We start from the raw sequence: 15,802 nt of genomic DNA on the forward strand, positions 1-15,802 counted from the left end.
CTTTTTGTTTCCTTGTCCTCCATGTGAATAATCCCTTGCATCCTTGCCTGCAGAGAAAAGGAGTGTGGTGGTGCCTTGTGAGGAGTTCGGCTACTCTTGTATATCTGTTTATCAAACTTTGCTTTTGAAACTGCTACATTCTGCTATTTCATGCTCACTTGCAAAAGCAGTGCATGTTCCAGAGCTTACTAACTCCTAGGGCAGTGTCTGGTTCTGAGGGGACTGGGGTTATGAGGGAAGGGATTATCTTCTTTTTTTCATCTCCCATTGTGGTAAGAAGTCATTGCAGGTAAAGATCATTATTTTCTTATTAGCTCTTACAGTAAATCATAGACTTTTATAGACTCTTGCTGCATTAGGATAGTGTGCTGTGTACTTGTGGACAGAGGAAAATAATGTGTTATGAGCCATAAATTAATAATAGCTTGTGTCATGATTAATGTTCCCAAAGTTAGCACAAATACTTCATGTTTGTGGTATTCAAGTTGAGCCACTATGAGGCAGCAGAAACATGTGGGCTGGTTAAACAGTTTCATTAAAACAGTTTTTGACTCATATTTGATGTGGCTCTTAAACACTGTTGAGACTTGGTAAACTCATTGTGGAGTTCACTGTGTTGTCTTTCTTGCAGAGGTTCTGGATTTATCTGCAACTCTTACAATGGCAGGGACATTTCTCCCCTGGCGCAGCCTGGACTCTGTGGGCTTAGTAACCTTGGCAATACCTGCTTCATGAATTCTGCATTACAGGTAAGAATTGGGAAGAGCCCTCTTTAGAATTAAATAAAAGAGCAGTCTGGCAGAGATTGTGGATTAAAATATGTGGAAAGAAAAGCATGTTTTAATGTGAGTCAACGAGGAGACTGCACCTGGAATGAAAAAAAAAGAACAACCAAAGCAACCATGTTACTACTGTAAAACATGGTGTAGTATGAAGGACTGGGTCTGAAACACATGCTTTCAGAAAAGGCTGTGAAAGAAGTTATACCAAACAGATGCCAAACTGTCATGTACGGCCCCAGTGCTGAACTCTGACAAAAATGGGTTGACATGAAGGAGGTTTGGACTTGTGTGGGCCATGTGGTATGAAGAGGTCAGTGCATTCAGTTCTGGGGTCCATGTTTAAAGATTATTGAAAGTATAAGAGTATGAAAAACCACAGGAAGGGTTCAGGTCATTGAGTGAAGTGCTAAGTAACAGTTATGCAAAGCTAATTATTAGTATAGTTGTTAACTTTCTCTCTTAGGTTTATTTCGTTCAATTTAAAAATACAGAAACTTATTAGGGATAGTTTGCTAAGAAATTAAAACAAAATATGAGCCAACTTGCAGGAACTTAGATTAAGCAATAGGCAGCCTTATAGTGTGGTGCAAGTGCTATGTAATTGTTTCTGTCACACTGTGGTAGCTCTGAAGGCTAGGACAGGTTTTAAAATAACTACAGTGCGTTATGCATGTAGTATTCAGGATACCAGTCTGAACTTAGACTGCCTCGTTGTTTTGTCTGACATAACTTTATTTTCAGTTGTGTCATGGTAACCTTAAACTACATTGCAAACTAGTAATGATAAGGACCAATTTCTTTCTTCTACTCTACCATTAGGCTTCCATTTTCTAGACCTCATTCTTTGAAATGCAGATTTCTGCCTCAATTTTTGAAAGCAAGAGTCTCCCAGAGAGACGCTGGTGTCAAACTCATAGCTGTCTAGAAGCACTCCAATGTAATTTGCCTGCAGAAAAGCATTAACACCTGGACACTGGTACTGAAAAAATGTGATAGGAAATAAATTCCATAAGGTACTCACCCAGGCTGTGAAAGTGGCATTGGCCTGAGGGTGGAATTACACTTTCCTGACTCTTTCCAGATTGCTCTGTACATCTGTGCTGGGAGATTTGTGTCTGCATGTAGTTGTAGCACTGCACAGGCATCTGCTGTGGTTTCTGAATCTCCAGGCATTCAGAAAGAGCCCAGTTAAATAAGTTCTTGGTCCTACAGTGCCTTATATCCCTAGGCGTTTTAATCAAATCTCACTCTTGGCTCTCTTGCTCACACAAACGAGTCTGACATTACTGATCCCAGTATTGCTTCTTGCTGTAAGCTTTGAGTCTTTGAATTACTGAATTAGGGGAAACTGCTTCCTGTCCTCATTTACTTGGGTCCTGAGGTTTACAGTGATTTCCCAGGATTTATTAAAATATTACCACGATATGCTGATGAGAAGGGTGTAAATGGGAGAATAGATATGGGGTGGTATCCTTCCTGCCTTTAAACTTTGCTAACCTGTTGGTTGGGATTTTTTTTAATGGCTTTTGCTTCTTTGTAGGACAAAGTATAGCACGTGTTTCACCTCAAGGAGGAACAAAAACCTCTGTTACTCTAACTGTTGCTGGTATTAGGATTTCAATGTTAGAGTGAATATGGGATGTAGACTTGAGAATATTAAGGTGACATCTCTAAAGACTTTCCTGACCTGCTCTGTGCAGATTTCTGTGTAGTGCATTGGTGAGGTAGCCTGCCCTACAACCTCAGTACTGTGTGGAAAAACAGGTCTATGTACAATAATTACAGGAATTGGTGAGTATTGGTAGGACTGTGATGGTAGCATTTTCTGGCACTTGCAAGGGTTTTTGCTAGGCTTCAGCATTACACCAGGAGTCTTTACTCAAATTGAAGTATCAGTGGAAGTTGGAGTCCAAAGTAACAACATGTGGAGATGCATAATACCAAGAGCAGGTGTCTTTCTTCCAAAAGTCTGTTTGGTTTTTTTTCAGAAGGTTGTTTGCTATTTGCTTTCCTGAACTATTAAATACAGTAACATTAAATGAATGCTTAAAATTGCTCTGCACCAAAGGAACAGAAGGTGATAAATGTGAATGCCAATGTTAAAGAAATTTCTGAAGAACCAAGGAGCTGCAGACCAGTGAGCCTTATACCTTAAACTGGATAAACCAGTAGAACCTGCTCCAGAGGGAAAGCTTACACATGAGGGCAAATACATTGTGTAGGAGAGAAGTCAGTGTGGTACCTGCAAGAGGAAGTGTTTAAGAAGTTAGCTGTTAGACTTCTGCAGGCTGTGCCGTTTGGTGGTGTTTCTTTTCTAGTTAGACTGTGCTCTGAGGTGTAGTGGTTGCAGTCTCACACCCCCCCAATAGATTTTTTTATATTTATTTTTTTTAATAACTTAGTGCATGTTCCAATGTGAAAATTTGGTGTTTTTTTTTCATTATCACACAGATTTATTGTCTTGTGCAGTAAATTAATTTTCTTAATGCTTTTTCAGTGTCTCAGCAATACCCCTCCTCTGACCGACTATTTCCTGGAAGATAAGTATGAAGCTGAAATAAATCAGAACAATCCACTGGGAATGAGAGGAGAAATTGCAGAAGCCTATGCAGAGCTCATTAAACAGATGTGGTCTGGGAGACAGTCTCATGTGGCCCCACGTGTGTTTAAAGTAAGTACTCTGTGTTCTTTGACAGAAGAAACAGTGAAAACTACTGTGCCTTCCACATGTTTTGGTGTTATGAAGCAGTAATGGCAGACTTACTTCAGTGTTGCTTCATGCTTTATATGAATGTTTTCCAGGGTACAGGGAGGAACTTGCCAGTGAGTAGTGTCATACCCTGGAGCTGCTTGCTGCTCTTTAATATTAAAGCCTTACTTAGCAAATGACCTTCCAGCCTGAGAGCTGTTTACGGATTCATCAAAATGATCTTTGCAATGTTATGTGAATTGCCAGCCATGAACTTTAATCAGTGAGAAAAGATGTGCAAGTTGTAAATTTAAAAAATGAAATTATAAAGTGGAGTTTTCTGTGCTGGTTGTTTGCAAGTTCCTCAATGAGTATCAATAACTTAAATTTCTAGTGTCACAGCAATAAATGCATTCTTCCCTCTCAAAACTAGAGGGAGGGGAAAAAATAGTTGGGAAAATTATTCTGGCACCCTTACTGTGTTAGTGTCCAGTTTGCTGTGGTCTACTGCTGACATGAGATAGTATGGAGTTGACCTCTTCAGAGGATAGGACATGAGTGTTTTTATTCCTGTTTCTGACACACAGGTAGTGCTCACCCTCCTCTGATTCTTGCCTTCATGTTTCAGACACAGGTTGGCCGATTTGCTCCTCAGTTTTCAGGATATCAGCAGCAAGATTCCCAGGAGCTCTTGGCTTTCCTTCTAGATGGCTTGCATGAGGATTTGAACAGAGTGAAGAAGAAGCCCTACTTGGAGCTGAAGGATGCCAATGGCAGACCTGACTCGGTATGGTGCCCTTTACTTGGGGGTTTGGGGGAAGGGCAGGTTGTACTTTCAAGGGAGTTTAATTGGGTTTTATGACACCTCTGGGCCTTCTTGCTTACAGGCCACAAAAACGTCCTCCCTACAAAGCAGTGTACCTGAGAGGGCAGAACCCTGTTGTGCTTTATGGCTTGGCTGACATGGCATGTAGCTACTGCTCTGCCTCACAGCAGAATGTCTGTTCTTGTGCTGCTGTGCAGGAATATGTGCTTATGGCTCAATGCTAGCATCGTTCTGCAGTGGAAAGGAAGGAAGCTTGGTCTTGTGACATAACAGCTACCTAAAAGTAGTCTATAGTTACTATCATAACCTTTTCTTCTGACTACTCAGGCCCACCTTCTTCTTCCAGGTAGACTGAGCAGCAGCTTTTTGCATTAGTTTAAGGAGAGTGCTTACAGTGCAGGCCATCCTACTTGCTTGTGTACTGGGAGTATCCTCAGGTGGAGATGTCAGGGGTGTCCCTCAAATAAGTGTCTGAACATGTGCCCTGGGCACGACTTGTAAGCAACCATTCTGGTGTCCCACTCATAGACAGCAGAGTGTCAAATGAAAGGAGCTTTTAGGCCAGGCTTCTTGTGTGTGCCCCCTCATGGTCTCTAGACAAGTGGAATCCAGGAGCTAGATACAAAAGCAGACTGAAAAGCACTGGTCAAGAGAAGGAGAACAAAAGGTATAAGTGACTTGGTATAACCATGGATCTTGATAAATTCCTAGTGTCTGGTGAACTACCTGTGTCTCCTTAGAGCCTTAACTTGAATTTTCTCCTTTCTGGTGCCATGGAGACAGGTGCACTGATATTAAAGTAACTTGACATTTTATTTAAATGAAACTTGAAAAATATTTGGGCTGTAGTTACCCACTCTACCTAAACAGAGAAAAGCAGTTCTCTAATGCCATTCTTTATTGAGACCAGAGAAGTCTCTTCTGTTCCCTTTTTTCTTCCTTTTTTATCTGTTCTCTGTTTCCCAATCCACTGGTATGTGAGCCCCTTGCAGGCTCTCCTGTGTTCCCCTGAAGTTGGCAAACATGCTCATGTTAAAATGGGACACAAAATAAAGAAATGTCTTCTCCTAAATGAACTCATGCACTCCTCATCAGGATTTTACCCCTTGTCTCTGTACAAACAGCTGCAACATACCAACAAATGCAGAGTTCATAGTAAATATATTAAGTGCAAAATGCTTTAGGGGCCTCTAAAAGCCAGATGCAAAATTATTTTTTAGGAAGTGTATGTGACTAGTTGTTTGTTGCTTTTTTTTCTTAACAGACAATAATTTAATATCTTTTGCCTTTTCTTGCATAATACAATGCATGTGACAACACCACAACAAGCAGTATATTTATTTAATCTTTTTTCTCTCCCAAGAAATGCTGATAACTGTGGGATAGAAAGGATGCCCAGCATATCTTCATTTTATTTAGGTGCTTTCCTCCCCCTGATGCAGGAAATGCCCTGTGCTTGCCATGTCATGAAAGTGTTTGTGAGAAAGAATTTTTATTTTTTTTTTATAGGAGGTGGCAAAAGAGGCCTGGGAGAATCATAGGCTGAGGAATGACTCTATCATTGTGGATATTTTCCATGGTCTTTTCAAATCTACCCTTGTTTGTCCCAAATGCTCCAAAGTTTCTGTGACCTTTGATCCATTCTGTTACTTAACCCTTCCACTGCCCTTGAGGAGAGATCGTCTCATGGAAGTGACCCTGGTATATGCAGACCCACAGTGTAGGCCTGTCCAGGTGAGTCATGTTGAAGACACAAATTTCTTGAAGTCATCTGAGCTTTTCTCTTTGGTTTTAAAGTTTAGACTTTTCAAGTATTCTAAAGAATGTTGATGTCCACCTTTGACTGAGGTAGGATGTATAAGTGAAATTGAGTGGTCTTGTAAAATCTTGGTTTGTGAGACTAGGGTCATGGGTCAGCTGGAAGTGGCTTTCCTGTTCCTGTGATGAGGTTGCCTGGGTGTCAGGTACTGCTCCCTGTGCCAGTGGGATGAGGAGAGAACAAAAGCAAGAAAAAACATGGATTGAGATAAAGATAGTTTAATAGGTGAAGGAAAAGTATCGAGTTGGGGACAATGACACAAAGAATCACTTGCGCCTTTCCATGAGCAGACCAGTGCCTACCCAGTCTCTGAGCAATACACTTGGAAGCCAAAACCATCATTTCTTGCTCTTCCACAATTTTTATTGTCAAGCACGTGATATATTATGGAATAGCCCTTTGAGCAGTTGAGGTTACTGTCCTGGCTGCATCCTGTCCTAGCTTCATGCCCACCCCTAGCCAACCTGCTGAGGGGGCAGAATGGGGACAAAGAGTGAGTCTTGGTCCTACACAAGCACTGCTCAGCAATTACTGAACCATCAGTGCAGTACAACACTGTTTTAGCCACAAATCCAAAATACAACACCATACAGGGTGCTGTGAGGGAAGTAATTCTCCCAGTCAGCCCCAGAGCAAGGTAACACCTGATGTATCCTATTCTGGGGATTTATTTCAGTCAGAGGGCTTATCTAGAACAGAAGTCTCAAAAGAGATAAGCTACAGCCTGATGAAATTCTCATCAAATAAAAGTTCAACTGGTCTGATCTGCTCAGGAGGGTTTGTTTGTGAGATTTTTTGTGTGTTTTACTATTGCTGAGCCTGACCAAAGCACAAGACCTGCTGTTCCAGGCTCTTTCAGTCCCTCCAAATCCCTGCTTTGGAAGGTAGAGCTGAGAGCTACAAAACCTTGAAGTGCGTGCCTGTGACCTTATTCTCAGCAGGAGTCCTATAAATTCAAGGCTGTGTTTCCATTTTCTCTCACACTGCGTTGCACAGGTTTATTTTGCCTGGTGTTTATTTTGCCTTTGTCTCTAGTACCGGGTCGTGGTGCCGATGATGGGGTCCATCTCAAATCTCTGTGAATCACTCTCCAAACTCTCTGGTGTTCCTGCAGAAAATGTAAGGATAAATGCAGCATGGTTATTTTGATAAATGTTTTTATTGACGTGTTTTGAGGGCTTAGCTTTTGGATGGTTGATAAGCCAATTGCATTAATGAAATGGTAACAAAACCCTAACAAGTTTAATTTCTTTGATTGTAGAATAAAAAGATGCATGAAACAATCTGTGTTTATTTGGATAGTTGCATTGCAGTACAGATGTTTAAGAGGAAGGGCAGAAAGCTAGCCCCCCACATTTCTGATAGCGTAGGTTCTTAGTATTGAGAGATGCTCAGTGTCTGTGGTCCACCTTTTCTTGGACATCCTTTTAATAACAAAGGGATCGGGTGAGCTTTTTCAAAGGGAATGGTCTTGTGGTTGGTGGGGTATTTTCAGGATGCCACTGGAGCACTTCAGTTTATTTCAGTTAATTTTAGATGTGAGTGATCTGTGCCTAAAATCTTAGCCTCTTGTCACTTTGATATTGCAATCTTTGCTCTTGTTTCCACCAGGCTGACTTCCAGCTGTTAGAATTGCTCTCCTCAGTACTTCTGTAAAATCAGTCTGTTGTTTGCTTTGTTTTTCTAATCCATCTTAATAAATGCAGCTGATGAGCTGCTGGGTGCTGTTACAGAAAACAGAGCTGGTGTTGTTGTACTGAAAGTTCTGATAAAGAAAATAGGAGTAAACTCTTGCTTCAATGTAAAGATAATTTGCCTAAATTTATACAAGCTTTTATTATAATCTCTTTGCAAATATCACTTGCTGTTCTAGATGGTGGTGACAGACGTGTATAATCATCGATTCCACAAAATCTTCCAAATGGATGAAGGGTTTAATCATATCATGCCAAAAGACGACATCTTTGTGTGAGTAAAGTGGGAAGATGCCATGATATGAAGAATGCCACAAAATATTCAGTTTTGTTTCAGGATTTAAAACCTGAATTTTTAATTATTTTTTTTTTTCCCCCTCTCAAAACCTAAGCCTTCCTGTAGACCTTTTGCATGACTTACCAGTAATGCAGCACTTCTCTTAGCAGCAGGATCAGCATGTGGGATATTTCACAGATGTTTTTCCTAATGCAAAATACCCAGTCGTGGGACTGGGTAATAATGAACTTCTTGTTTGTTTGGTGTTCTGTGGTTTGGAACTTTCTGCAAGTCTATTTCAGAGATGTTATGTGTGGATTAAAGTTGCACTTCCACTATTTTAGGCAAGCTCAAGCTTACTGTTCACGTGCTCCAAATCAGCCAAAATCCCTGACACTGTTGCTAGCATAGCATGAAGTCTAAGCTGTTGGGCATTAGGAGAGGCTGAGTACAACATAGTTGCTATAGCTCCTGGCTAGCCATGGCTGGAGGTTCCTGATGGACTCTTGACTGGTGTTTACACTATTTGTGTCTTACCTGTGGTTGTGAGGGACTTCAGCAAAGCTGAAGATTTGGTTGTGCTTGATGTTTTACGCGTGTGGTGGATGCAGTGTCTCCTGTCATCTCTGAAATCTGGTGAGGAAAGCAGAAGTCATATTGCTCTATTGCAGCTGGAAAATGAGGAACGTGAAGTGCAACACAAGCTTTAAAGCTTGCAGCTAACCTGGAGTTTGTGATGTCAAATCCAGCTCTTCATCACAAGTCCAGTCTTCCTCACTGAAATGGAACATATTGCAGTTCAAGGATGTTGCTTCCATAAAATTGTTGTGCCAATGTGAAGTCCTCCCCTGTGATACACCCTGATGCCATGTGTACTTTTCACTGGGTGGGGTGCTGTGACATACTGCTTGGTGCTGTTCTGTCATGCTCTCTGTCGTGACCTCATTGCTGAGATGTAATGTCTGAGTTTTTCTGAAAGTTCTTGTGATGCTGTTTTCTTGAATTGCAGCTAAACCGTGTGGTGAGCTCAGATGCCTAGGAAGGATATTTGGCTTCTGTGAAACCTGTTTTTTTGAGGGTATTGTAAAGTGTTAGGAGTAAATCTGTCTCCAAATGTAGTAAAACATTGAAAAAAAAATTTAAAAAGTAGTCTGGTATTACAAAACCCCCCTGCTTTTCTACAGGCATAATCTTGCATATCCCTCTGCAGAATCAGGTCTGCTCTGGGGTGGGAGGGAAGCACTAGCTGCAGTGCAGCTCCACATGTATTTTCCTTTGCAGTCACCACTTCCATTTGTGAGCAGGCACAGCTGTAAATGAGATGATGCTGTGAGTCATAATAAGTGAACTGACCTTGCTAAAAATAATCCTCCAAGGAAGAGGAGAGGCAGCAGGAGGAACTTCTGCTAATCCTGTTTTTCCATGTACACCCTGTAAGATGTTTTCAGCATTGTGGGGCAAAAGCAAGCAGCCAGGCACCAGGGCAAGAATTAGGAGAAAGCTGCTCACAGGAACTCCCTTCAATGGGTGATGTTGCCAGGAAAAAGATATAAAAAGTATTATTCTAACCTACAGCTAAAACTCAGCATTCTTTTATTGAAAAGGAGTCTTGTCTCAAAAGCGCAAGAGAAACAAATTCTTGTTTGTAAAGAGCAAAACTTCTTATTTACAATATGGCAAATGCATAATTTCATTGTGGACAATTTGCTAACCTTTTCTGGTTATAAAAAGTTTACTCCTAGGTGTTCTAAGATTTAATTAAGTCATTTGGTAAATAATTGTGTGTAAATTCTCTGCTCCGTTTTCATCTGTTAAGGTTCTCTACCTCCTAAAGCAAGTGTGAAAGGAGGGATTGTCAGTGCTTCAGTTTTGTGTAAAGATTGGCACAAGGTGGGATCAGTCAGGATGGGTCTTCAATTTGAACTGCAAGTTTGAGTGATTCTTTATGAATTTTTACCCTTTTGCTGTTAGTTGCTTGTGGAGCCTGAAGTTAGCAGGCTCTGGTTATCATCTTCAGATTCTCGCTGTTGCTGGTAGCTTGAGGAGTTTCTGGTATCCCAGTAACTTAATTATTTTCTTAGATAACAAGGAGTTATCTCACTGTATATTAAATGGAGGGATAATTATTTTTTTTTTAATATCTTAAATATTTTAGTCTTCCACATTTAAAGAACAAACTTGCTTCCACTTGAAACGAATATATACATAGTTGAAAAACATTTGATTTCCCCAAAGTCAATGAAGAAGACTTGAGTCTTCACTAAAAACCATTCTGTTATTTTGATTTTAAATTAAGGCAAATTCTTTAGAGAAGTTACAGGACAATACATGCTTCTTATGACTTGAAGGATGGCTCTGTGTGCCTGCATAGTCCACAAAATGTTTAGCTTGGAAAAGCTCCTCCTGTGCTGACTGGTGATATAGTTATGGGCAGTACCACTAGCTACACTGTATGTGTCTCTTCTGTTCCTGGAAGAAGGCTCTCTTTGTATGAATTAATGAATGAAGGAGAGCAGCTGTCTTTTATTAGAGAGTATTACTGGGTGATGTTTTACAGTGACAATATATTCACTCCAAATTCACAATTAGCAAATAGCAAACTAAAAAAATATTCATACTGGGTACTGCCACCAAATAAGCTTTTAAGAAGACTTCCCAGGGCTTTATGTTGGGCTGACAAGATAATGATTTATAAGCAAGGAAGAAACCCTCTGAAATATGGTTGCCTACCGTGGTTTGAAAGCATAATTTGTCCTAAGATTTGTTTGAATCACTTAATTGCCTTCTGTAGTAAGAGTAAAACAAGCCAGCTTCCATTTTAGGAGAATAGAAGTAACAGAAAAGATGAGATTTTTAATGGCCTTACTTTTGTTACAGTAGCAAATAGTGTAACAGAGTAGGCAATGGGTGTCATTTCAGGATGTTGTGCTCACAGTGCAGCAAAGCTAAGTGAGAGCTACCAGCTGGGCAAAACAAACTGGAGAGAGATATCTGGTAATCATGGTATACTGCAGTGATACACTGAAGACAGCACCCTTTCTTGCCTCATGCTAGTGTTTAAATAATTTTAGTTGTATAAAAGTTTCATTACCTAAAAAGTGCTCCTCCTGTCCACAGGCAGAAGCAGGCCACGGTTGTGTTATTAATCATCTGTGGTTGTTTGTAAGAGTGCTTGCAGGAGAGCTGGAGAAGAAGGGCCAGACTGTTCCTTTTTCCTATCTGAAGGGTGATTTGATCACATTACTTTTCAGAAATACTTTCCTTGGCATAGGAATTGAGGTTATCAGCTACCACCTGGGTGACTGTCTTCTGTAGCAGGAATTGGTTGTTTTGATGATTCTGAAGCTTTAGGGTCTTGTGGTAACTTAACCTGGCTGTTCTTGGCTTCTATACAGTTTTTAGCATCACCTGTAAGTTGTCTCAGGACTGAAAAAATTATTATATAAAGAAAGAAAGAAAAAGTCAGTACTTTTATACTGTGATCTTGCTTTTGACACAAGTATCTGCTAAGCCTCAGCTTTAGATTTAGACCTCTGTATTGGTCATGGAGTATGGATTGCTTCAGTTGCAAATATTACTGAGAAGGAGCTTGCACAGTGTGTTGCAGGGAGGGTAGCATAGCTGGAATGTACTTTATTGTTTTTCTTGTATTTCCTTGAAAGAGCGTTTGGTCTGCAGGCACAGATGTTGTAGTCTAGACTGTACTGTTGATGAGTACTTGTGGAATGTGTAGAATATTGAGCTTACACCTTTTTTTGGGTAATTTCAGTGATTGATAAATCTGTGTGTTTTTCCTGTTCAGTGAAGGGATATGAGGGAAGACGTTCTGCCTTCTGTGATTTTTGCAAGGCCTCTGGGACATCCTGAGACATGTATTATGAACTTCCATGTCCCACTAAAATGCTGTGAGATGCTGAATCTTGGGGGATGGAGGGACAGGGAGTGGTGGGAAGAACTGGAATCCATTTGGAATTTAAGCTGGGTGGATAGTAATTGAGGAGGGAGGAAGTCTACCCTGGATTGCCAAGATAGATTTTTTTTTTTTTTTCTTTTTCCCTCTCAGCTGCTCAATTTCAGGTCAGACTCCTACCGGTACTTGGCCATGGGGTTGTTCTTTCCCAAATGTAAAACTCTGCACTATGAACTTCCATGTCCCACTAAAATGCTGTGAGATGCTGAATCTTGGGGGATGGAGGGACAGGGAGTGGTGGGAAGAACTGGAATCCATTTGGAATTTAAGCTGGGTGGATAGTAATTGAGGAGGGAGGAAGTCTACCCTGGATTGCCAAGATAGATTTTTTTTTTTTTTTCTTTTTCCCTCTCAGCTGCTCAATTTCTGGCTCAATTCTTGTGGTGTATTACCTTACATGTTGTGCTCTTTGACAGTAAGACTTAAAAAAAAAATTGCAAACATTAATGAGCTTCTTGGTATTTAAGGGACTTCCAATAACTCTCATATGCATCCCAAAATGAACTTGGCTTCTTTTACACAAAAGGACAAAATTTCACATTTTCTTCTCCAGGTTGCTTGAAAGGGGAGAATTTGGGGTTGGAATTCTCCAAGCCCATTCTTTCATGAGGCTTTGTATTCATCTCTTCCTTACCATGACAGGCTTGGAAACATAGTGCAGTCCCGATGTCAGATGTGTTAATATTTAGAGTAAGAGAAGAGGTAAGATACTTGCAGAAATAAAGAGGTTTGATACAAGACTTGAAACAAGATCTCTGGCACAGGGTGTAGGGCCAGTGCAGCCAAAGACCAGTGGGACAAGCCCATTTTTCACAGCGTTGTAAATGCTTCTTTTAAGGCATGTTGTTCCTGTGGAAAGGCAGGGAAATCTGTGGCAAATAATCAGAAAGTCACTTATGTAAAGGTGGTCTGCAAATCAATTTGATGACAACCCAGTGTTTGTGCTGAATGCTCTCATTCTCCAGGCTAAGCAGAGAGCGGCATTCAGCACATCACCAAAATGCTTACTATTTCTTTTCCTTAGGTTCTGTGAAGTCCAGCCCCGCTAGGACCTCCGGCTCCCGCTCCATTGTTACACCCACACATGCACCATGCTGGTGATATCACATCACCCAGGGATCCTGCTGGAGCTTGGAGCCGGCCTACAAGGGGTCAGGTAAGCACTGTTTGAAAACAAACTGCACAGCCCATTTCAAGGGTATCACTCTTGGTATTTCTTCTTCCTTCTTAAGGCCTAAGAAGAAAAGAAGAAAAATACACCTGTTCTCTTAGCCTGGCTAATGAGGCAAATAATATACCATGGATTGTATATGTTGATGAAAGTTTCACAAATTGATTTGCAGGTCACCTTTAACATATAAAAGTGTGCTTATTTGCATAAGGTATATTTAGTTTGCCATATGTGTAATATTTTCTGCCTTCTTTTACAACATGCTGTGTATTGTGTTTAGATGAGTTTATGGTCTCAAAAAACCATGACTGGCTGCAGAAATGGTAGGTTTGTTAAGTTGATTGAGGCTACAACAATTGCTTAACTGATTTAGGTCAGTGAGCCAGCTGATCCAGTCGTTTTAAATGAAATGTTTTGGATGAGTGAGATCTTCTAACAGCCTGACCTAGGAAGTTTGTTGTTACTTGCTGAAATTGGTGTTTGCTTATTTTAAGTTATTTTATGCCCTTTCCAAAATGTTTTTTTTTTTAAGCTATAGAAAAAGCTTGTTGGTTGTATTCTCTCATCCATTTTAATCTTGCTCCTCTAAGACTGGCAAAATCCTGTGACCAGCTTCTGCAGGGCAAACTACCTGTTGTCTGAAAAAGTTGCATTTGCAGTTTCTTATTGCCTAGCTGACTTGTTTCTGTGTGTTCTGGTATTACGAAAGGAAACAGATTAGGAGTATTTCCACTTCCTTGAAGAAATGAGAATTATGTGCAGCATTTTCACCCAGGTTTTTTCTAGCCCTCTGTTCATCCTAATTTTCAGCTTTTGAACATACTGTGATTTCACAGGAGCATCTCTGGGTTAGTGTACAGTAATAATCCTGTTCAGATGGATGTGTTTTATCAGCTTCCGTAGTAGGATTTCTTTCTACCCCTCTCTGTTCTCTTATAAAATACACTTCTTTTATTGGTTCTTGCTATAGACTGACTTATGAGCAATGTAGTCTTTTCCAGCTGAAATTAATAACATGGATCCCAGCACATGGGAGGGAATGTTCCAATAATGTACAACATAAACAGTAGCCTAGTGTTTACCTCAGAGTATTTTCTGCTTTTAGTGCCCTTTTCACGTAGCTCTGCCTTGTCTTTCTGTACCTTTTCATGCTCCTGTGCTCTTTCTTAACTTGAGTTTGCAAGGAACAAAAGTTACCTATTTCATTACTCACTGCTTCATTTCTGAATGATAACTGCAGACCTGAAGCCTTTGTGATGCTGATGAAGACCCATCAAGTCCTACCCTATTTCATAGCTGTTTTCAGACACTTCTCAGACTTGTCATGAATTACAGAGACAAGCAGCCAGTATCTGGCAGTGCAGCTAAGCTGAGGACTGACTTATGAAACTGTTGTGTTGTCTGGTATAGCATTGTCTTTATCTTCCATTATTTCAGTTAGGTTCTGGGACACAGAAGTACAGTTTATTATCCAGTAATTCACAGTTTCAGCTCTATAGCCTTCCTTAAGCTGTAGATAAAGTATTTTTTCTTAGATTCTTTTTTTTTAGAAGGGATGTCTGTTGTTGTAGAGATTTGGAAGATGACAGCTCCTGGTTTTGATATGTCTGCCTCTAATACTAGTATGTAAAAACTGTTCTGAGGTGGATTGGGTAGAGGGACACCTGAGTAACCAAATTTTTTATGTTTCAGTGAGAAGTGTGCAAGAAGCTTTTTAGCAGAATTTTATAGGGATGCAGGATGCTGTCTCCTTGTGATGGATGATACCTGTGTATGGGTGATCCTGAGCTTTTTCTTTCTGTCCCACCTGTGCTGTTGCATGGGCATGGCTTCATTTGGGACATACATGAGGGTGGAGTATAAATGGGGGTTGATTTAGTTGCTGCTTGCAGAGCAGTGTAGGTGGTGTGAGAGGCAGTCACAGGAATGGTGAGGAACACTAGCATGTTGTGTAGTGCTCTGTTCTATAGGAGTTCAGCAAGAGGTTCTCACAGGACCTTGAGTTAATTGTAGATTACAATCTGGGACTGAGTGTGGTCTTTTGTTATTTAAACAGTGCTAATTAAAATAATTTTTCTGTTGGTGGTGCCATTTCTCAGGAAACCTTACAAGGTGGTGAACTGTATTCAGTGCTGGTGTCCAGCTGAATAGCATTGGCAGCATAGACAACCTCAACAGGCATTTGTGTTGGGCTGCCTTGTGCTGATTCTGATCTCTGGTGCTCTTGGTGGGCTGGGACTCACTGGAAGGATATTTTTCTTCATATACTCTACTAACTCAGTGCAGGCCCTAAGCTGGGATCCCTTTTTGTTTAAGTAGATGGAGCAGAACTACAGCTCTGAAATCTGTTCTCCTCCCTGTTCTACGAAGGCATTTTGAACACAGGATTAAAAACACCTCTTTCTTAGCTCTTGAGAGAAGGGGAGTGGATGGCTGAAGCTGGTACATTCAGTACGTGATTGTGGTCTTGGTTGTTATGCGTAGTGACATCCTTCATGAAGTGTTTTTCAATTTTAAGGTAAGTCTGGGACAGGTGACTTGCCAAATTAAAGCACAGTGTGACTTGGCATTCCT

At 40.6% G+C, this 15,802-nt stretch overlaps 1 protein-coding gene across 1 annotated transcript in view; it reads left to right on the plus strand.

Moving 5' to 3' along the window:
• Positions 1-15,802, plus strand: part of USP4 (ubiquitin specific peptidase 4 (proto-oncogene)) — a 37,724-nt gene that overhangs the window by 15,091 nt on the left and 6,831 nt on the right. The window contains exons 8-13 of the mRNA XM_009993468.1: positions 632-749; positions 3,280-3,453; positions 4,100-4,258; positions 5,807-6,031; positions 7,152-7,235; positions 7,990-8,084. Coding sequence (XP_009991770.1) covers positions 632-749; positions 3,280-3,453; positions 4,100-4,258; positions 5,807-6,031; positions 7,152-7,235; positions 7,990-8,084 — 855 coding nt within the window. The remainder of the gene's footprint in view (positions 1-631; positions 750-3,279; positions 3,454-4,099; positions 4,259-5,806; positions 6,032-7,151; positions 7,236-7,989; positions 8,085-15,802) is intronic.

Source organism: Chaetura pelagica, unplaced genomic scaffold (assembly GCF_000747805.2).
Source record: "Chaetura pelagica isolate M959 unplaced genomic scaffold, ChaPel_1.0 scaffold630, whole genome shotgun sequence".
NCBI classification, from domain to species: domain Eukaryota; kingdom Metazoa; phylum Chordata; class Aves; order Apodiformes; family Apodidae; genus Chaetura; species Chaetura pelagica.